The 22,634-nt window shown below is 36.7% G+C and overlaps 1 protein-coding gene across 5 annotated transcripts in view; it reads right to left on the reverse strand.

Annotated features, from left to right (window-relative positions):
- Nucleotides 1-1,153: 1,153 nt before the first annotated feature.
- Nucleotides 1,154-22,634, reverse strand: part of CAPRIN2 (caprin family member 2) — a 41,698-nt gene continuing 20,217 nt past the window's right edge. For 3 of the 5 annotated variants that reach the window (XM_082850995.1, XM_082850999.1, XM_082850998.1), the window contains 12 exons: nucleotides 22,174-22,217; nucleotides 20,594-21,271; nucleotides 18,146-18,268; nucleotides 16,637-16,718; nucleotides 15,542-15,597; nucleotides 12,439-12,543; nucleotides 10,996-11,142; nucleotides 7,387-7,555; nucleotides 5,847-6,026; nucleotides 5,039-5,139; nucleotides 3,159-3,222; nucleotides 1,154-2,016 (listed from right to left, as the gene is read on the reverse strand). In XM_082850995.1, coding sequence (XP_082707121.1) covers nucleotides 1,448-2,016; nucleotides 3,159-3,222; nucleotides 5,039-5,139; nucleotides 5,847-6,026; nucleotides 7,387-7,555; nucleotides 10,996-11,142; nucleotides 12,439-12,543; nucleotides 15,542-15,597; nucleotides 16,637-16,718; nucleotides 18,146-18,268; nucleotides 20,594-21,271; nucleotides 22,174-22,217 — 2,318 coding nt within the window. In that variant the 3' untranslated portion in view covers nucleotides 1,154-1,447. The remainder of the gene's footprint in view (nucleotides 2,017-3,158; nucleotides 3,223-5,038; nucleotides 5,140-5,846; nucleotides 6,027-7,386; nucleotides 7,556-10,995; nucleotides 11,143-12,438; nucleotides 12,544-15,541; nucleotides 15,598-16,636; nucleotides 16,719-18,145; nucleotides 18,269-20,593; nucleotides 21,272-22,173; nucleotides 22,218-22,634) is intronic. The other 2 variants (XM_082850996.1, XM_082850997.1) reach the window with 2 other exon arrangements.

Consider the following 22,634-nt stretch of genomic DNA (forward strand, 5'->3'; position numbering starts at 1 on the left):
AACACTTAACACCACAGAATTAAACAAGGCTTAAGGATTTAATTGCTGAACCCACACCTAGCTCAAAAATATTAACCATAATAATTTAATGCTCTTACATCTTCCTGAGATTATTTAACAACACAGAGTGAGCGGAGGATCAAAACAAGAACTTTCTGCCTCAGCAAGTGACCTGCTTGGTTGCAGGCTAAGAATGCCCTTTCTCCAACCCTTAATAAACTCTGGAATATTCGATCAAAATGTTTATTTTGAATTACTATTCTTTAAAGTAATTGAGAAACATATTATTAAGTTCTTAGTAGTAAGAATCATATACAAACTTAAATTGAGATGTGAGGATGTATGTCTAGAATGGATACTAAACTCTGGCATTGCCTGCTACACTGCATACAAGACAGTATATACACACAGCACCCTAAAGTTTTCCGAATGAGAAAAACACAATTACAGCATCTAACATTTATTAAATGCTTATGTGCCAGGCACTGTGTAAAGTCTTTTGGATAAATTCTTAGTTGAACTTCACAACTGCCCTGAGGCTGATCTATCATGCCCATTTTGCATTTCGGGAAATGGTCTTTAAAAAAATCTTTGAGGTATAATAACTTGCCCAAGATCAGTTACTAAGTGGCAAAATCCGCACTCAAATACAGCATTGCCCGACCACAGACCTGTGCTTTTTGATGACTAAATATTTTACCTAATCAAATTAAGAATCCACTAGAAAGCATAAGCCTTACTGATGGTGGACCAGTAGTATTACCCATGTATCGCGTACTGTACCTTGTATTGTTATTCATATAGTAGGTACTTGAAGATAGCTAACTAAAGGATAAAACACCCTACTGCAAAACAGCTTCAAGGAGAATATGTGATTTGGCCAGTGGAAAACATGAAATCTTTTGATGAATGATATGTATAATAACAGAGAAAAGTAACTCTAAAAGGATCTGTTATATATAAAAGGCTTATTTTAAAATAATAGTATGAACCCATGAATAGATTCCCATTCAAGAGTTACCAGTGTGAACACTAAAAATTAAACATTTTACTTCTTAACTAAATGTTTAATCAAGTAAGAACACTGAAGGTGCATGTAACTTTTTTATTGAGGCACAACAAGGCATTATAACTTGCCTGAACTTGAGGCAGTTAGTTTAGTAAGCTGAACGTTAATACAGTTAAGGATTAAGTGCAAACAATATACATTCACAGCTTGACTAGCGAGGCTACATCACAATTTATAAAGTGCCAGATTAGTGCTAATTGTCATTCAGCTTGAAATTTTTCACCATGGGGAGGAAAACAAAAAAGTAAGGACCTCCTCCTTCCTCTAGGAATGAAAACATTTTCCTAAACCAATCTGTCAGAAGGGCAAGGACTACTTTTCCTTTATTCCCACTAATCAGAACACCATATCCTTTTATTGTCAATTCTGTACTGACTTTCAATCTTGGTAAAGAAGATAGCCTGAAAACGTAGAATATTTCCAACTACTTCCATAAATTGCTCCTCTGTGCAAACGTAACCATATCTGGTCTCCCTGGAACAGCTGAAGAATTGCATGATTGCTAGCAGTTTCATGGTCTGGAGCACCATCATTGGCATAGGCAGATACCAAGACCTCTTCATTCTTCATGAGGTTGACATACAGTGGCACATTCACTGCCAGCTTTAGCATGTGAAAAATGAAAACATAAGTGCCATTCACTGGGCAATTAAATCTACCAAGCTGAAGATCAAAAGTTTCTCCCAAGTTGTTCAGAAGAAGATCAAACACAATAGGTTGGTCTAAAGTTCCAGGGGCAAGATTGGAGGTTCTGGCTGCTGAGAAGGCAACTCGCATCTGCTGAGGCAGGGGATACACGTGTACTGGCAGTATGGTGGCTGCTGGGTTTGTCACTGGCACATCCACAGGGGTCATGCTACGGGAGTCTCCTTGTCCAGAGTCACCACTGTTAAAGGTTTCGTTGTCTCTTTCTGGGCTGCTCACCTGAGAAGAATCACTCCACCCTGCTGTTTTATTAGCAACAGTGAGTTTCTCATAATGAAGCAGTTAGCTTTGAACACAATATTTAACATTAGTCGGCTACTGAAATACAGATAAAAATACATTTTATAGTAAATTTTTTTAAAAAAGCAATAAAGTATAGCTACAGTATACTCTTCTAGATTTCTCTGACAAGAGGCTTTTCTACTACTATTCTAAAGCCAGAAAGGACCTGGATGATGATTTTGTCCAGTAGCCTCATGTTTTTTTAATATTAAAAAAATGAGGCCCCCAAAGGTTGGATAACTTAACAGTAGTTATGGTTAGCAGAGTCTAAAACCCAGGTGTGAACACTCTTTAATTCTTTACCTTTCTCCCATAATTCTGAGTTCTTAATTCCTCAGTGATAAATCTACTCTAAGTATCTAATGGAGAAGGACTCAAGAAAACTGAGATTACATAAAAGTAGCAACTTCTGGAACTACTAGCCTACTAGACATTCAAACATATTTTGTTATGGTACTAAGCCCCATAATAAATGCTTGTTCTTTATTTCTAAGTTAATGTGGTATCATAAAATTTTAATGTTTTTAGTATTGTACAAAAACACTGCTCAGATAGAGGGCAAAGATAATGTGAATAGTGGCTACTTTCTTAAAAGGAAAAGCTTCTCTTTTCTTGTGACAAAGTTAATCTTCAGTAATTCTTGATCTTCTCAGTTACACTGAACCTTTTAATAGTACCTTCACATTTTAAGAAGTATTAAAAGTATCCTGCTTTTGTTCAAGTCATTGTGTCTTAATTGTTGTTTATTCCTATCTATCAATGTACTAAGGGGCACTAGAGTATCTAGAAGTGCCCATTATTCCAAAACCACCATCCTGATATATCACCTGAAACTATATCAAGTTAGCATAGTGAATATGTATCTAAGGTTAAATTATGGTGTCAAGCAAATTTAAAACACATACACACGTAAATTGACAAATGATTTCCACAGCCTTTCTAGTAGTCTAATATCTCCCTCAGATCTTCAGTACAACATTTAAGCAAACTGAAAACCTCAAAAGATAAATGCTAATGTACTTTGGGGAGAACTTGACAAAGGATGAAGAAAGATCTAGAGGTATGTTTTGGGTAAATAAACTCCTCAATTAATTATCCTTACCTCTCGAATTTGCCCGAGGACCACCAGATGTTCCTCCTCGCTTGTAACACTGCTGGAAATTATCCTAAAATGAACACATAATATTTACCTTAGCACCAAAAATGCAAAACAGTAATTAGTTATTATTGGCAGATAAATTTGTAAGACTAAGTCCTCCTAGCCCTTGGTCTAGCCTTCTCCAGCAACCAAAAGGGCTCAGATGACACCAAGAAAAACAACTAAAGCAAGAGTCACAGTAGCAATATTTGCTTCATCTGTTAATTAACCTGACAAATTAGATATGTTAATACTTGCAAAAACAAGAAAGCATTTAGAGAACACTACGTAAAAGACACAATGCTAGGTAATGAGGGAAATTCAGAAATATGTCCTGGTCCTCTGTGCCTCATCTCAATATAAAAGGAGATGATAAAGCAAAAATACAGACAATTTCAGTCTTGCTCTATTTACAAACCAAAGTGTGAAGACAATTACAAACTATGTTAGGGTTTGGTTTTGTTTTGACAGGGAAATTGATAAGAATTTAACGTATGAACATATTATTGCCTGGAATCTTTAAGAAAAAATGTTCAAGAGGCAACATTTCAAACTGACTCCCAAGTATGGTGAAAGTCAGCCCCCATGCAAGTCATGAAAAGAATAATTAATGATGCAATCAGATTAATATCAATACATGTAATAAAAAATTTAAACAGGACAAGAATGTATACAGTAAAAATAATAATTAATTTTCCTACCCCAAACTCCTAACCCTCTTCCCAACAGCACTACTATCATTGATATCTTATGTTTCCTCAGGAGGAAATTTAAAGCAGCACACAAAAATACTAGAATACTGGTATTAAGAACAGATACTCCATTACTGAAAGAACGCATTAATCAAAGTTTTCCCTGCACACACAGTACATGACAATCAAGTAATAACATTTAATATTTGCATCCTTGATATATGCAAAGCACTTATGTATATGACTTCATTTAATCCTCAGAATCCCTCACAGAGTAATCCTCAACACTCCAGAGTAAGATAAGTAACTCAAACAGATGAGTCTTCACCTAACAGATAAGGAACTAAAGCTCAGAAAGTTTACGTAACAGGCCCAAGGTCACACAAAGAGGTAACTGGTGAGATCAGGGGTCAAACCCAAGTCATTTAGGTGACCTGGTGTGTTTTCCAAGGTGTGTTCTTCAATACTGCCTCTGTATAGACATCTATCTTACCTCATGTAACCGTAAGCTCCTTTGTATATTAACAACAGAGCTCAGTAAAATACCACATACATACTTAAAGGCTTGTAAAACTTCAAAACTGAAAATGCTTATGTAGTATAAATTCATATCCATATATGACCAATGACAGGGAGTTCCCAAGGGCTGTTAAGTGGAATGTCTACCATCCTCCTATCAGTCTTTTATCATATATAGTAAAGAAAATCTGCTGAACTAGTCAATCAAGAATAAACCAAAAAAATCAAACTTACAAAAAAGGACTTTCCTATACTTGATATCTAAAAAAGTTAAACTGAAGGCAATATAGTAAAGACCATGGGCTCTGGAGTTGAGAAACTTGCATCTAATCTTAGTTCTATCATTTACTTGCTGAGTGACCTTAGATAAGTTACTTGTTTCTGAACTCCAGTTTCTCTTATAGGATGGTGGAGTAAATGAGTTAATGCAAACTTAATAAAGTCCTTAAGACCTCCTAAGTTCCATGTAACAGGCAGTTCTCATGTACCCTACTTGGGTTATTAGAAAAGCTTCCAGATCCACTCTCCATAGTTACAAGAGTGTCTTTACAAAACAAATTACGACTCTGCTATAGTTTAGTCACCAGCTTCACATCAATTGTACTATTGTTCAGTTATAACAATTATTCTTACCCTTTGGGAATAAGGTGTTCCAGGATACTCTCTAGCTTGGAACTGTAGCTGGCTATAATTTCCATTGGAAATTGAAGGAGGTCCTCTATAGGTATCAAAACCTAATAAACAAACAACTTACATAAAATTATGGGCAAAATTACACTAAACTCTTAAATAGTCTATTCTATATCACTTGGAAAGTTAAATTGATCCTATAAAGCCATCATTAGATTTATGCCTTCTTTAAGCAAACTCCATAATACTGTTTCCACAATAAAACACACATTTATAAAAATATCACAGACTTCAAACAAGCCAACTGTAGAAATTTACTATTGCTGGGATGCAGGTGGGGTTGGGAAAGGATGGTGGTTAAGGCCTTGGTCTAGAGTACTTCTGCTAATACCAGCAGTGACTAGAATACTTGGAACCATATCTAACTTAAAAGCGTATCACTATTATTGTCTCAAAGTTTTCATCTGTGGTATACTCTGATAACTAGGAAATGGGCACTGTCTTAAATATGACATGTTTTGAGCCAGCCAAGTCAATTAACAGAAGAAAGAAATTATTCAAATATGAAAACCAAAATTCATCCCTGGAAAAAACCCAAAATGCTCAACCTTTCACTTCAGTAAGTCACAGGATCGATCTGTTTTTCATTCAAAGAGTTCCTCTGTTATAGACAATAGACATATTAGAAATACCATATTTTGTAGGAATAGGGAATTCTCTACTACATTATAAATGGAAACCACAAAAAGGAACAAGGTAAAGTAAAAACAGTTTGAGTCAAGTAAACATACAAATTGTATTCAGAGCATACCTTTATAACCACCAGGGGACCGATACGAATTGGTTAGTAATCTCCCACCACGAGTACATCCTCTAACAGATCCCCGGCTATTGACAAATGGTTGAGAGGGTCTGGGAAATACATTCGTCTGTGCTGGGTAAAAGGCAAGGCTACCATTGCTTACTTGAATAGTTCCATCAGGATAACTTGCTGCTTAAGGAAACAGTTTTAGAGTCCAAAAGTTAAATGGTAATAAAAGTTTAATATTCTTTATACTTAGAAGTCAGTGTATATCAAAACCTTTAATACAACTTTCTCCCTTTTTTAAAAAAACAGATGCTATAGATATGTATGTGTATATATAGAGAGAGACACAGATATCTCTCTCTATATATATATATCTAAGTAATAAAATATTATTCAGTCTTAGAAAGGAAGAAAATTCTGACACATTCTACAATACAACATGGATGAACCTTGAAGACATTATGGTGTTACAAAAGGACAAATACTCTATGATTCCACTTATATAAGTATTTAGAGCAGTCAAATTCACAGAGTAGAATGCTGGTTGCCAGGGATTACAGGGAAAGGGAAATGGGGAGTTAGTGTTAAATGGGGAAGATGAAAAATTCCTAGAGATGAATGGTGGTGGTGGCTGCACAACAACCTGGATGTACTTAATGCCATAAAACCTGTACACTTAAAAATGTTTAAAATGATGAATTTTATGTTACGTATATTTTACCACAATTAAAGGAAAAAAACAGGCTAAATATGCCAGATCGAGGAGTAAAAGAAAATGAACTCTTATTAATACTGTAATTAAAAAGGATTATAACAAAAAAGTATCCTTTATGTAAATCACCTGCCCTATGTTTTCACAGTACAGGTGAGAAGAGAATGAGGTCATCTGTGGCTAGGTCCAGGGATTTACATTTACTACCTCTTGTGATTAACCAAGCAATTCGTTTGCTCCAGCTTAAGTTTTAGAAAACCCAACAGGGGCCTGAAATACCAACAGTAAAAATCTACAAGTGCTTCTTAAATTGGGAAATAACTACAAAGTTGCTATTCTTTCATGTACGTATTAGAATAGCATGAACAATCAAAAGTGTCTCCCATCTCTAATCAGAGAGTAGAATAAGCATACTAAATTATACCTTCACATTAATCAATGCTTTATTACAAGAGGGAAGAAAAAAGGCCAGATAGCCATCTGTGCTAACACGGAGTTAACAGAATGGTTTCAAAACCTTCATAGAAGCAGCTGGATAGTGCCTTATGCACCTCTACCACTGTTGGTGGTAATCAAAGCAATCAGGTTTAAAAATAAAAGCCTACTTCAAGGTTAAATCAACCATCTAAGTTCTACCTCTACAAAAGTTAAAAGTAATAAGTGAACTTAACTAAAGAGACGAAAAAGCATTAAGTGTTTCTCAATACTTGAACATGTGAAAAGATAAGGCTTACTAGTCAAGAAAGAACATCTCAAGTGTCACTACAGACTTGCTTTCCGTTTAATTAGCTCTCATCTAAGTCTTCAAAATATGATACACAAAGATCTTACCAGTCTCTTGAGAAAGGACAGTTTGTTCTACGTGTATAGCTGGCAGTTGGCACTGGGGTGGTGTCTGTGTACTTGCTGTAGTAAAACTTTGATTGTAGCCAGGTGAATAAGGGGATTCTTTTATTTCTTGTTCTTTACGTGGAGGCAGAGGTGCATTAACATTAAATACCTTAAAAGACAGGGTACACTGAGTCATTTGTGAAGTTTTATAGAAAACAATTAAAGGTGACATTCAGCAAAACTCTGCAACATTCAAAAACTTCTATTTGATGGGGCAAAGGACTTGAATAGACATTTCTTCAAAGAAGATAAATGGCCAATAAGCACATGCAAAGATGCACAACATCATTAGTCATTAGACAAATATAAATCAAAACCACAATGAGATTCCACTTCATACCCATTAGGATGGCTATTACTTAAAAAAAAAAAAAAAAAAAAAAAAAACCAGAAAATCTAAGTATTGCTGAGGGTGTGGTACAGTTGCCACCCTCAGTGGCAGTGCAGTGCTGGTGGGAACGTAAAATGGTGCAGCCACTGCAGAAAACAGTACAGCGGTTCTTCAAAAAGCTAAATGCGGAATTCCCATTTACCAAGTAGAATTACCAAGTAGAATATGATCCAGCAATTCCACTTCTAGGCATAGACCCAAAAGAACTGAAAGCAGAGACTCAAATATTTGTACACCAATGTTCGTGGCATTATTCATAATAGCCAAAAGATGGAAACAACCCAAGTGTCCATCAGCAGATGAATGGATAAACAGAATGTGGTACATACATACAATGGAATGTTATATCACCATAACAAAGAATGAAATTCTGATCCATGCTACAACATGGATGAACCTTGAAAATTCTACGCTAACTGAAATAAGCCAGATACAAAAGGACAAATACCGTGATTCCACTTATATGAGGTACCTAAGAATAGGTAAATTCATAGAGACAAAGTAGAATAGAAGTTACCAGGGGCTAGGACGGGGGAGGGGACGATGAAAAAGTTCTGGAAGTAGATAGTGGTGACGGCTGTACAACACTGTGGATGTACTTAATGCCGTTGAATTATACATTTAAATACGGTTAAAACAGTAAACTTTATGTTTATGCATATTTTACCATAGTAAAAACACCAAATTTCTATTTGATTTCTGACAGAAGTTAAACCAAGTACAAAAATTAACTCTCCTGCTATTACGTTATAATAATGCTTACTGAGAATGAAAGCTATATAGGGGAAAAGGGTACTTTTTCAGAAACTGAAAACAAATGAAAAAATCTGCCATTTACTGAATTTCTACCATGTAGCAGGCAATGATCTGTCCAGACTCTGGTCATCATCTATAATATAGCACTTCTGTTACTCTCTAGCCCCTTATCCTGCTCCATTTTTCCTCACAACACATAGCATCTGATATAATATATATATGAATATTTTTCTCTCTAGCCCTCCCACCTCCATAATAAAGTATAAGCTTCTTAAGCACGAAGACCTGTCTATTCTCCATTGTTACAACCCCTAAGAACAGTGCCTGGCTTCATAACTACCTGTTTATTGAATAAATGAGTAAGCAAACAAATAAGAACCAATTTATACTGGACAGAATCCAAACAGGTAGAGAAGACAGAGTGGCATGAGCAAAAAGTTATTGTGATGCAACGTGGCACCCTGCAAGGGATCCTGGAAAAGAAAAAGAACACTGGTGGAAAAACTAGGGAAATCCAGATAAAGTCTGAAGTTTCACTTAAAAAGCATAAAAATAAAGTAGGATAAGTGCTATTAAAAATTTCCAAAATACAATGAGAAGACACACCAGGAGCAACTAATCAGGACACAAAGATTTCAAAGCAGAATAAAAATCTGGATGTAATTTTTTCACTGAAAAACCCAAGGTACCTGCCTCTAGAAACAGGCAATTATTCTAAAGGTTAACTGACTTGTTCTATTGTTGCTGTTGTTATTATTATTATCATTTATCATTTTTGTCTTTCTCTTGCTACACACACACACACACACACACACACACACACACACATTAGAATGTAAGCTTCATGATAAAGGGGACAAATCTGTATTATTCACTTCCTTACCCCCAGTATCTAGAACAATGCCTGGCATACAGTAAAACAATGCCTGCCTCAAAAAATATATACAGTGAGTGAATGAATGAGCCATAGAATTGGAAATACCATAATTTAGTCAATCATTTCCCAGTTAACAGACGTTCAGATGGTCTCCAATTCAGATTGGTTTTGTTGCGATTGCTTTCTAGTGCCGTTATATACAACATATCTTCAGCTACTGAAGCATATCCTTAGCTACTAATCCCCTTGTTCCTGTAGTATGGATTCCTCAAGATGAAACTTCTGTCACGGCTTTATGCACCCTTTTTAAAAAATTTTAACAGGAAGTGCCTTTCCTAAAAGGTTGTGATGATTTACTGTCACATCAGCAGTGTATAAAACTTTCTTATTTCTTTCCCCACTCTAGATAATGTCAACTGTTTTAATATTTTCCAATTTGTTGAATGAATAATTGTATTTCATTCCAAATTAAAATTAAAAATCTTAAAACACACACCACACAAAAAAGGGTATTGTGACAAGAGTGTACAAGGCAAGCCCAGGGGACTAGTCTGGCAAGTTATACCAGACTTCAAAAGTTACTGAGTGTCAGGCAAAGGACTTTCAATTTCATTCTATAATGGACCAGTATTTGCTTTTCATTAGGAATAAGAAAAAGTTAGTAAAACTAATGTGGCAATACTGTGTAGGATGGATTGACAGGGATAGAGGGAAAGCAAGGACACAAAGCTGTGCTACGTGGCCAAGCAGGAATTAATAAGATTAGTGAATTCAGGGGTGTGAATTCACCAGACCATCTCCCTGCATTGTGCCTGCTTTCCACTACCACTCCACTGGCCCCCTCCCACCACCATCACACGAAAGTACCTGGAGTGGGACATTAAGCACCATCAGGAAAGGTACTTATTGGCTAACACTTTTTGCTTTTTTCTAAAGAAAAGTTTTATACTTATTCTATGTTTACAGAATAAACATACAAACCTAGTTGAAATATCACCTTAAAAAGTTTTAAACTACAATTTGTAGCGGAATATGTAATTCAAAATACCATAGAAATCTGAACAATTCTCCAAAACCCAGATGAGATGAAGATGAAATCAAATGAAAGTTTCAACAGTGATAGAACACACAAGTATGTGTCCTGTATTTCAGGTTATTGATGCCATGGAACATTACTACTGTGATATTAGTAATGGTTAGTATTATTAAGCTATTTACAGAAAATTACGTTTCTCACTCACATTTCATTTATTTAATATGGGTCCTCAGCTTTGCCTGCCACTAATTTTCAGAGGGGAAAATGCCCTGATAAAATTTCCATTCAAAATTATTGAGGCTTTGGATTTAATACTCTTCCCACACAAACAATATTTCCATTGGACAAATGCAAATTCTACCAGCCCAAAAAAGAGTAATAGAAAAGGCAAATTTTTTCACATAGTACCTAATGTAAGAGATGTAAGAGAAACAATAGCTTTTTAACAGGAATAATGAACTGCAATCATCATTCACGTTTCATACTCACTGTCTGCATGGCTTGAAAGGGTGCTGTGTTAATGGTTACTGAACTACTACTTGCTGGAGGTGACTGGAAGCCCTGTTCAGAGCCCTTTGACATGGGAGGATTTGGAGAAGCTAGTGAAGACGGTTTCTTGCTTGGGGGAACTGCTGCCTAGGGAGGAGAAATGCAATATCAGCCAATCACCTGCCATACAATAAACAGTTAACTTACACTAAACCCCAGACTGGCATAAGTCAGCAAGTCCTATAGGACGACATTTGGACACAGGCATGCAGAAGAATAGCTTTTGCTTACAATTTCAAATCTCAATTGCTGAGGATGCACACTAGCATTTGCTTTGCACGGCTTGCTGACTAAGTGAGAATCTTACTATTAATCAGTCTAACAGACGAGGGGCTGAACTTTTTATGAGTACCTAGTCCTTTTCAAACCCTGTAATGGTATTTTCCAGTTCGGAATCTAGTATTATTCCAAATTTATACAGAAGAATTAGGCTTAAGAAAAACCTTGAGTTAGTTACTTAGTCAGTGTTAATTTTTCTCTATTTTAAAGTCTTATTAGTGGATTCCTCGGTCAGCTGCCTAAAAAAAGAAAACCAAACCTGAGCTAATCTTAACTAAGGGAATAAGCAAGTCCTTAATATAATAGATTATAAAGCCAAATGCTTTAAAAGATATGAAAAAACAAATACCAATGAGATTTTGAAGCAGACAGCTGTGACTCACTAGGTAGCAAACACTTCCTCTTCTTAAAATAAGGAACCAAGTAATTTTAATTTAGACCAAGTCAACACCATAAAAACTAATGCTTACCTTTACTTTCTTATACAATGAACACAAATTCTCATATAATAGTTAACCAAAAAATAATAATAAAGCCTAAGAATTGCTAAATTAATCCAAAAAATCATCCTATCTTGCTATATCTATCTCAAGGATTTGCTCAAACCCAGCAAAAACTTTCACTTGAAAATTGAGAGGAAAAACGTAATACTGTCAAAATGCTTTGACAAAATTGGGCAAAAAGAGAATGTAACTCATTCCAATTGAGTCAGTGCTAATATTAAAACTATAAAGTTATTGAGTCTTCTGTTACATGGATAAAACGATTTTTCTCCTAAGGAGTCCTTCAATATGAATATAGTGAGAAATTTGAATTAACCCTACCCTTACCTAGAAATTTTCATTTTTTTTTGACACTAGCAATTTGGACATATTTATTGTATCTGAAAAGGCAATACACTATTAAGTCCATTTATACGGTAAGGTCACAATAAAGTTAGAGTTACCTGTATAAGTTCCAGGACTACAACATCTATAGAAAGCAAACATTAGTAAGGTATAAATGTTAAATCATTAAACTGATTATGCCTGTAATTCATACAATAAACTGGTTCTGCTATTCTTTAAGACAGAAAAGAAATTAAGACAATGGGTCTCTTATTACCTCAGGAGTCTCTGAGGTCATAAACTCTGTTTCAGATCCTGAAGAGGCCTGATCGGTAGTAACCAAGCAAGCATTTGAGCTACAAGTAACTGGAGAAGAAGCAGCCTAAATATAGGAAGATATAAAACATTGTAAAAGGCACATTTTGTTCACTTTATGTTTCTTGGGCCCTGGGCTTCCTAACACATTACTCTCGTTGAGCAATCACTAGTGCCAAATGGTATGCTAAACACTTTTTAACACATATTAATATATTTAATCCTAACAATAACCCTGTGCAATAGGTACAACTATTCCCATTTTATTCATAATCAGGCAGAAGCAAAGAAAGTTAACTAATTTACCCAAGATCACACTAAAATTAAGCAGAAGAGCTAAGATTCAAACCCAAGCAGTCAGCTACATTGCCTTTCCAAGCCTAGTCACCAGAGCTACACATCTAATCCCATCCTCATTTACCAAGACTCTTGGCCCTGGAAATCTGGGGTCAGATTTTCTATCAGGCTCTCAATAGCAGTTCCATGGGAGATGAGCCCAGGGTACATTAATGCTCTAGGCACGGGCCTGCCAGGGGTCATGACAACTATGCTTTTACTCTAAGTACTCTCAGTGTCTTAAAGAAGTCGGCAGAAGTATAAATAGAAAGGATAAGCTCTATATAAATCACAATAGCACCAATATTCTAAGAAAAATTAAAACTAATATGTATAAAATACAAATTGGGAGAAAGCACAGTAGGAACTAATGCTGTGACAACTGTAACCAATTAAAAACTAAGAGTAGCTAGGAAGGAATGCTAGGGCACAACAGGTACTACAACATAACAGAGATCCATAAAATTCTAGCAATGGCAAGGTCTGAAGTGTCGGTGAATCCACTCCTTTTATCTAAATGTTTCAGTGTGGTTCTCAGAAGCCCAAGTAATAAAATGGGTTAAACAGAAACTAATTAATGGTAACCAAATATCAGAACAGTTATGTTTCAGTGACCTTCTAGAAGGATTCATCATGATATGCCACTTCTTGATAAGGAGATGGGGACCAAGTTCTAAAAAGCCTCATGGAAGACCTTTAAAAGGTCTTATGGAGAAAATTTTGAAATCCTTTAGAGCATTTAATGTACCTAAATAAACAGATATAATTTAGATCTGACCAAACTATTAGAATTATTATAAAATGGTAGTGTTTCTAAAAGTAGGCCTTTCTTCTGGTCCTCTCATTAAAACAATGAGACAACCACCCAAAATAAGTGAGACTGGCTATTGTGGGGACGTAACTAACTCTATTGCCAAAGAAAAATTCAATGATACTAAGTTAAGGCAACTTGGCCCACTTGATAGTTAAGCTTTAAAAGACTTTGAATTTTAGTTAAAACGTTAACAAAAAAGATGAAGAAACATTCTTTACATTAGTATTTATTTAGAAGTTACGGCAGTTCTTCCTTCCAAATTGTTGCTCTTTAAGAAGATTGGCTGGAGTTCGTTTTAAGTACTGCTGAGTAAGCATGATGTTTGAGGCCAGTGGTTCCAAAAAATGGATGTGCAGATTCACCCAGGGAGCAGATTAAAAATACAGATGACTAGACGACACCCCTGGAAATTCTGACCCTATAGGTCTAAGGTGGTATCTAACAACACAGTCATCCCTCAGTATCCACAGGGAATTGGTTCCAAGACCCACTATGGATACCAAAATTCGCAGATGCTCAGGTCCCATAGTTGACCCTTCATACCCGTGGTTCCGCAACTTCGGATTAAACCAACCTCAGATCCGTAGTACTCTATGTATTTAGTGCTCACTTCGGCAGCACATATACTAAAATTGGAACGATACAGAGAAGATTAGCATGGCCCCTGCGCAAGGATGACACGCAAATTCGTGAAGCATAGTACTCTACGAATTTGGTGGAAAAAACCCATGTATAAGTGGACCCGAGCAGTTCAAATGCATACTGTTCAAGGGTCAACTGTATGTACTTTTATTAAAGTGACCAAGTGATTCTGATGTAGCCATCCCACAGGCATGCCCTCAGAGCTACCAGACTATTGGTTTATCAAAAAAATCTCAGGGCTTCCCTGGTGGCGCAGTGGTTGAGAGTCCACCTGCCGATGCAGGGGACACAGATTCGTGCCCCGGCCCGGGAAGATCCCACATGCCGCGGAGCGGCTGGGCCCGTGAGCCACGGCCGCTGAGCCTGCGCGTCTGGAGCCTGTGCTCCACAACGGGAGAGGCCACAACAGTGAGAGGCCCGCGTACCGCCAAAAAAAAAAAAAATCTTGTCACTTGAAAGCCTCATAAAGAACCTAATAGCTAGACCAGATAACATGGAATTCTTTAGTTAAAGCAGTGACTGGGGTGAGGGACCCTGCTTAACAAACACATTTTGAAAACCGAGCTACATCTTAAACTAAATATAAACCACTGTAAACAAATGGTATTTACTCGTAAGTTTTTGGAAGGGAAGGCAACAACTGCTGAACCACCTGATCAAAATATTTAACCTACTGTCAAAGCAGTTGCTGTCTAGAAAATTGCCGTAAGGTTTTCAGAGTGATCCTGAGAAAAAAAAATTTTTTTAAAGTAATGACCAGAAAACTAGCAAATCTTGAACTTACTATTGATGGAAATGCAATGTGGCATTTACAGATATCAATGATCTGGTCCCTTTATAACTCTAAGTGTGTTCTGTGAAAATTAGTTAATCAGAATGTTAGATATATGTAGGCGCGTGGGACTGGCTAACCATGAGTTAAGCAAAATTAGTTTCTTTCTTTACACCCTTTACTCTGCCAATATACTAAGTGACTTAGGTAGCTCAACAGCAAAGTAAGATTCTCAAAGTACCTCCGAATTCTTCAGGCTTACTCTTTCCTTACTAACATCAGCTAACCTCCTCTATTATAACAGATGACTTCCCCATGTTTATTAGGGAATCTTTTGAGAACCAGCTGTACTTAATCTAAAAAACTAGATACCCTTAGAACATTTTCAATAATTTCATTAGGTATATTAGAATCAGCGAGTCTGATCATTCTTGCCAAAGCAAGAGTTTCCTCCCTGAATAGCAAAGAAGAGTAAATGAAAGATCAGTCTGGAAAAGTTACCTGTAATGGCTCTTGAAGAAAATCACTTTGATTGGATAGATTTTGTTCTGTAGATGCTGCAGAGAGGGAAATCAACAGTAAACTACTGAGGGAGGAGAAAAGTTTATGCATACCAACTGGGTGGAAACTAAAGTTTATACTTCATAAAACAAAGCAGTATCTGGCAGAACTAGCTCTCAAGTCCTTCCTATTGTAGTAGAGCTCTAAAAAGAGTCAGAGAGGATTACAGAAGAAAAGGATACTAGTTCCATCAATGGACAAAAGCAGCATTTCAAGGCTTCCAAAAGAAAAGAAGTGTGACTTTTAGAAAACTGGTAATTGTAATCTGGATGATAAAACCTGAGCTATCATGAGCAGTAATTAGCTGATACACTTTAAGTTACAAGTGCAGGGGTCATCTGGCTCTTCAGTTTTTTTTTCTCTTTGATCATGTAAAATTAAATATACTTTTCAATTACATAGTTTCAGTTTAGTTTCTTCTTATTACTCTCTATCACTTTTGTTAAGTACTTTCTCTTCCTTCTCCTTACCCTACCCAGGAATTACTGGACCAGTCTTCTGGTTGGTGTCTACTGCTCACTGCAGCTGAACTATGGCTTTGATTATGTCATTCCACCTCTGAGATAAACTAGTGTAGAACAAAAAGCCTAAAGTCTGAAGCATCAGACCAGATTCAGATCTGGGCTGCATCATTAGTTACTGTGTTAACCTGTGCACTAAATACCACTGATGTAATTTCACTCATAGTTAGGATCCAAAAGCCTCCACACTAGACATACAGAGTTGAAAGAAGTCAAGCAGGTTCTAGTCAGAATTCACTCCAAGAATATAAAAAGTAGCAAAGACAACTAATATTGTGTACTTCCATTCACCTATCTGGAGACCTTCTCTAAAATGCAAACTGGTCAGTTAAGTACACTAACATCCTCATGGTAATTTACCCGTATGTAACTCTGATAACATATGTACACATTTAGAAAAAATTAACACACAGACATAGTTTAACCTTAAGATAATCTAGAGTAAAATTATATGTAAAAGAAGTAATTGGAAAAACAGCTGTAGGTCCAACAAGTCTTAAGAATGAGGACATACCTACTGGGCTACCTGGAGTAGCTGAAGGCGGCTGTGATGATGGAATTGCACTTGGAGGTTTGTCAAAATCCAGAATAGATTCCTAAAGACAAGAGTTTAAATAATAAGTGAAAACAAAGATTATCATTTGTTGGTAAAGCTATTACCATTAAATTATTTATGATGTCAACTGCTTATTAGCTATAGGAATCTAGCTAATAACCATCTCAAGATGTTAATAACTTAGTCTTTATAGGAGAAGAAACAGAATTAAAAGCGAAATCTAAAGTAACTGTCAAACCTTAAAACTGTGTCAGGGGCTTCCCTGGTCGTGCAGTCATTAGGAATCTGCCAGCCAACACAGGGGACACGGGTTCAAGCCCTGGTCCAGGAAGATCCCACATGCCATGGGGCAACTAAGCCCGTGCACCACAACTACTGAGCCTGTGCTCTAGAGCCCGCGAGCCACAACTACTGAGCCCGCATGCTGCAACTACTGAAGCCCACGTGCCTAGAGTCCATGCTCCACAACAAGAGAAGCCACTGCAATGAGAAGCCTGCGCACCACAACAAAGAGTAGCCCCTTCTCGCCACAACTAGAAAGCCCATGTGCAGCAACGCAGACTCAATGCAGCCAAAAATTAATTAATTAATTTAAAAAGAAAGACTGTGTCAAGTGTTAAAACTCCAATAGTAATTCTAAGGCCAAATGAGGAAAAGAAAGCTCCTGACTTGAAGTCTTAAACATTAATCCTAGTGTAGACTGAGCCCTCATTTTTATTATAACCAATGAGAGGGTCTAATTATTTTAGCTCAACCACTAAACTAACTCATGCTCTTAGAGACTTTCATGACAAGAAGGCATTCTCTTCTCCCATCTGCCTATCCTGGTTATCCTAAAAATATTTCCAATGTTTTGAGTACTTAACTTATATACTTACAGTGATCGTTTTAGGTCTTTTATTTATCAAATAATCTGAAGAGGCATGCAATTCCCTCACTTTACAAATAAGCAGAAGGTTGGAGGTTAAATAACTTGCCACAGATTACACAACTGGTAACTGGTAGAAGTGGATTTAAATGCAGGTCTAATTCCAAAGCTCAAAATCTTTTTACTACACAAAAATCCCTTATTTGCCTACTTCATCCCTCAGTAATACCATACTATTCTGAAATTCTGTAAGAGTCTGTATGACACAATTGAGCATGTGTCATAATGAATGTCTTATGATTATCTACACACAACAGCAGCAATATCATTTGAGCACTTTAAGCTTCTTACATGTTTAATTCATTTTATTACTCACAACAAACAGGAGTAGGAACTATTATCATTTTTTCAAAAAAGAAACTGAGGCAGAGAGTTAAGTAACTTGCCTAAATTCTCAGAGCTAGGAAGTGGCAGAACCGAGATTTGTACTCATTCTGGACACCAGAATCTATGCTCTTAACAACTTCATTTAATGCTTCACATCAGACGCTAGCAGCCCCATGACTATCATTTAAGATTCACTTAATAATGACTCATACTTGCATAAAGTTACAAGTTCCTTGAATCTGGGTCATCAGATCCTGCAGTTTTTCTTTCCTCAATACTGGATCCTTTGGAAGGGTAGAGGAAGAACCTACAGGCTGATGCATAGGCTTAGGCACCTATAAGATAAACCCATAATGTATAAGAGTGAAATTCAAATTCAAAAGCCTAATTCAGGAAACTAAGCTTATCACTACATCTTAATGTAATCAAAACACATAGCAGTGCTCATTTATAGATTTATCTCAGGTAAAGAATTTCCACATAAATGCATTTTCTAAGTAATTTAAACAAACTTTTCATGTTTCCTCCTTCAGAACAACTTTAATGGGAAATGTTTCTAAACATCATCTTTTTAAAGGGAAGGCCCAGAGCAACAGAACTTCCTTTGTAGAAGCTCTCTCATTATGGACATCAGTTACCCTGTGTGCTCTATAAGATGCCACTGACTATAATATAAAACACATCAATGATTTTTTTCCCCAGGGAAAAAAATTACTACCTCCACATTAAATATACATCCCATTTTTAACACATATCTGATTTCAGAAACAGTAAGATGTAAAAAGCACATACATATATATCCTAGAGTTGAGGAAATATACTATTATATTCTGTTATACAGTGGGTATACTTTGTGGGGGAGGGGGCTACTGATGTTTAGAAGGTGGTTCGCCCTCCTGCTAAATTTCTTAAGATTGCTGAATACCCTGAAATACACCTCATGTTTATGGTTATTTCTTACAGGTATCAGCAAGCCTGTCCCTACCAGCTCCTCTTCTCCACCTTCTAATTCACTGGGGAGTCACATAGCTAAACTTGTCAACGGTGTCATAAAATAACTGTTAATAGACCCTAAGGGAATATATGAAAGGCTCTTTTAAGAGAAAAGTATGAACTTTAGTGATTTATTTCATGTTACCTAGTCTTTTGGCTTTGAACTCTATTTTGCCCTTGACAGTACTTGGTCATGTTCCAAACAGCTGAGATTTCAATACAGATAGAGGAAAATACTCTACTATACAGAGAAGCGTCCTCTCAGTCACTGAGAGACCCTGTAACTTCAATATAATGATGTCTGTGCCATAAAGCACATTAAATGAGTTTTGACCTTTCCAATTAAACACCCTTAATTTTAAATACTATTCAGCAAACAGCATGGTATCAATATTCTGGTACGGTAAAGGTTCAGCACTGCTATACCTAGTGGAATTTTTAATTGTGGTTTTTTAAACAGCTTTATTGAGGTATTAAATTGGGTTTTTAGATATAAATCTCTCAAAATAGTTGCTATATTACAATTACTGTCATATGATATCTAGTTTATGAAAAAGGCTATCAATCTTCTGCAGGGTCAGGAAGAAGCTAAAATTATATTACCACTTAAAGAGGAAGAAAGGAAAATAAAAGGAGACAAATAATTCTAAAATTCTCTTCCCATAAGGTAGAATTGAGGCGGGGGTAACTTATAAAATGCAATGCTTTGAATTCCCTAAGCAAAATGTTTTTCTTCCCCCACCTTTTTTAATTAAACTATAGCTGATTTACAATATCGTGTTAATTTCAGGTGTACATCACGGTGATTCAGTTTTACGTGTGTGTGTGTGTATTCTTTTTCCGAGTCTTTTCCCTTATAGGTTATTACAAAATATTTAGTATAGTTCCCTGTGCAATAAAGTAGGTCCTTAGCAAAATGTTTTTCAAACTGTTAGAGGACCAAAGATTTCCGGGCATGCCTTTGGTTAAAATGGTGTGGAAGTACAGCAACACTACTAGATGTATATGGAGAACACTGGGAGGGTAGCAAGTTCACATTTCTTAGCAAACAAGGTGGTAACAAGTCTTCAACAAGTCTGCAATGAAACAGTGGTAAATAACTTATGCTTTAATAAAAAACACTAACTAGCATCGTATCCAAGATTATTCATTATAAGGCTTCTTATCTTACTGACATGGGTTATTTATCATTAGCAGAATGAGGCCTTATATTTGAACTAAATCTCATACTCCAAAACCTAATTACAGAATATTTAATGGCTATACTTTTCATCTGCAGAAAATTCTTCTGAAACAGAAATAGATAACTAATTCAGATCCTTCCCCAACTACTGCTTCTTCTGAAACAGGACATGAAAGATTCCTATTTCTTCTCCTGACCATCTGTACCTTCTTCAAAGAGGACAGCCTAATTTGAGTGACTATAAATGAAAGAGAAGGAAGAGAATACAGAAAAATGTAACTTGTCAGAGAAAGGTCTCCTGCCTTTTGACATATCATACCAGGGAAAACAAATTATGCTTTAAAGAGCTAAGTGAAATACTTAATACATTAATTAAACATGGGTTTTACTGATCTTTTCCTAAAGAGAACTTTTAAATTATCACTACCACAAATCTCTATTTATGCCAACATTGATAGGAACAAACTGATACAAATCAACTCACATCTTTGGGTTCTGTATTAAACTTCCTGGGCAGCAGCTGGTCATTTGGTATGAGGCTTGCTGTAGCTACCCCCCAGGACTTTGGAGAAATCTGTGATTGTGTTGTTAAAGGGTGTTTTTGACTCTCAACATTGTTTTCCCAGGATTTTGGAGTCTCTGGTGGTCTTGAATCCTGTTCTTCACACGTGGGAGTGGTCCATGACTTGGTGATGTCCTGTTCACTCTGCACAGAAGGTGTCCAAGACTTTGGAGTTTGCTTCTTTGGATCCTGTTCTTTCTGCAGCTGAATTGGCCAAGGCTTTGGTGTCTCCTGCTTCTTCTGTTCCTCTTGAATGTATCCCACTTTGGATTTAAGAGCTTCTTGCTTCCACTGGCTAGGAGTTGCCTTGGTTTTCGAGACATCCTGCTTCTTCTGCTCTTCCTGCAGAGTGGACCTGAGTTTTGGAATCTCTTGTTTCCTCTGTTCTAAGGAAACTGCAGGCTTTGATACCTCCTGGTGCTTCACGGAAGACTCCCAGGACTTGAAGGATTCCTGTTTCTTCTCCTGACCATCTGGTTCGGTAAGCACATCCCAACATTTGGGGAGATTTGGTTTTCTAGCATAATCTGCTTCCCAAGATTGCTCTTCATCTTGTTTACTTGAATAATCTACTTCTGTCATGTAGCGTCTGTTAAGAAACTAAACCACAGGGAAAATGTGCTCAAGTCACAGTCTGTAGAAGACCTTGAAGGGAATACTGAACTCCTATGTCCACTGGTCTGAGCCACTGTGCTAACAGGAAACTTCTGACCTTATCCTACTTGAAAAGAGTATTCTACTTTTATGTCCATTCCTTTCCCCTCAATTAACAGAAAGACAAACTTCAAAAGTATACTTCAAAAGTAGCAACCTGTATTTGATTCACCTAAGACTGGTAAGCAGTGCACACCGTGGTGCCACATTTGCTCGACTCAGGCTCTTTTACCAAGGTTACTCTGCCTCTGCCAGGCTTAGGACCACCTGACCCCCTTCAAGTTAAGGCAGAGGGTAGTTCAACTACACAAAGTCCTACTCTTTACACTGAAGCCTTATGTTTCCTGAATTACCAGCCTTTTCTTTATTCCCATTATATATCAATCATACTGTGATTTTGCTTCTTCCATTCTTTTCGGCTTCCATGAATTCCGATGTCACTTCAGAAAGAGAACAAATGCCCTCTTCTATTACCAATATGAGTAAATTCTGGAAAGAGCAAAATCCCACCCATCTTCAAATTCCAATACAGGGACCAAAACCACCATCACCACCAGCTAACACTTGAGCCGTTCTGCGTGCCAGGCCAAACTGTAAGTAATTCAGATTTAACCTTCAAACCTCACAATAACCATATGAGGCAGGCATTGTTATTATCCCCATTTTATGTAGGAGGATAACAGACACAGCTGGGCTATATATCTTGCCCAAAGTCATTAAGCTAATAAGCTGCAGAGCCAGGATTCAAGCTTAAGCAGTCTAGCTCCAAAGCCTCAGCTCCTAACCACAACAATATACAAAAGTCTCAAAAAACACAATTGACTGAAAATTACCTTTCAGTACCTTACCTCTTGTGGTTGTATCTCTGGCTGTGCAAGTTCCATAAGAGACTCTGAGAAGATAAAAGGAATATTAAATAAGTACTAGGTAAACTACAAGTTTTTAGACTGATTACACTGTAATTCATTCCGGGCATATTTCAGAATAGTAACAGAAAAAGGATATTCAGAATAGTAACAAATTTCAGAATAGTAACAGAAAAAGGATAGTGCAATTAAGTACAAATTAAGGCAAATTTCAGAATAGTAACAGAAAAAGGATAGTGCAATTAAGTACATTCAGGGCAGGAGTAATTCTCACTATTGGGTGCTGGTCAAAAGCATGTGGTCTGAGGCTAGTTGAAGCTAGTAGCTCTGCTTATATAAGACACTTTTCTGAAGTCACGTTGTAGTTAAAAACTGATTTCTGACTGAAAATAGGACTATCTCCTCTTACCCACAAACACAGCTTCTTTCAAGTTGGATTTATA

Source organism: Leucopleurus acutus (genome assembly GCF_964270905.1).
Source record: "Leucopleurus acutus genome assembly, chromosome: 11".
Lineage (NCBI taxonomy): Eukaryota > Metazoa > Chordata > Mammalia > Artiodactyla > Delphinidae > Leucopleurus > Leucopleurus acutus.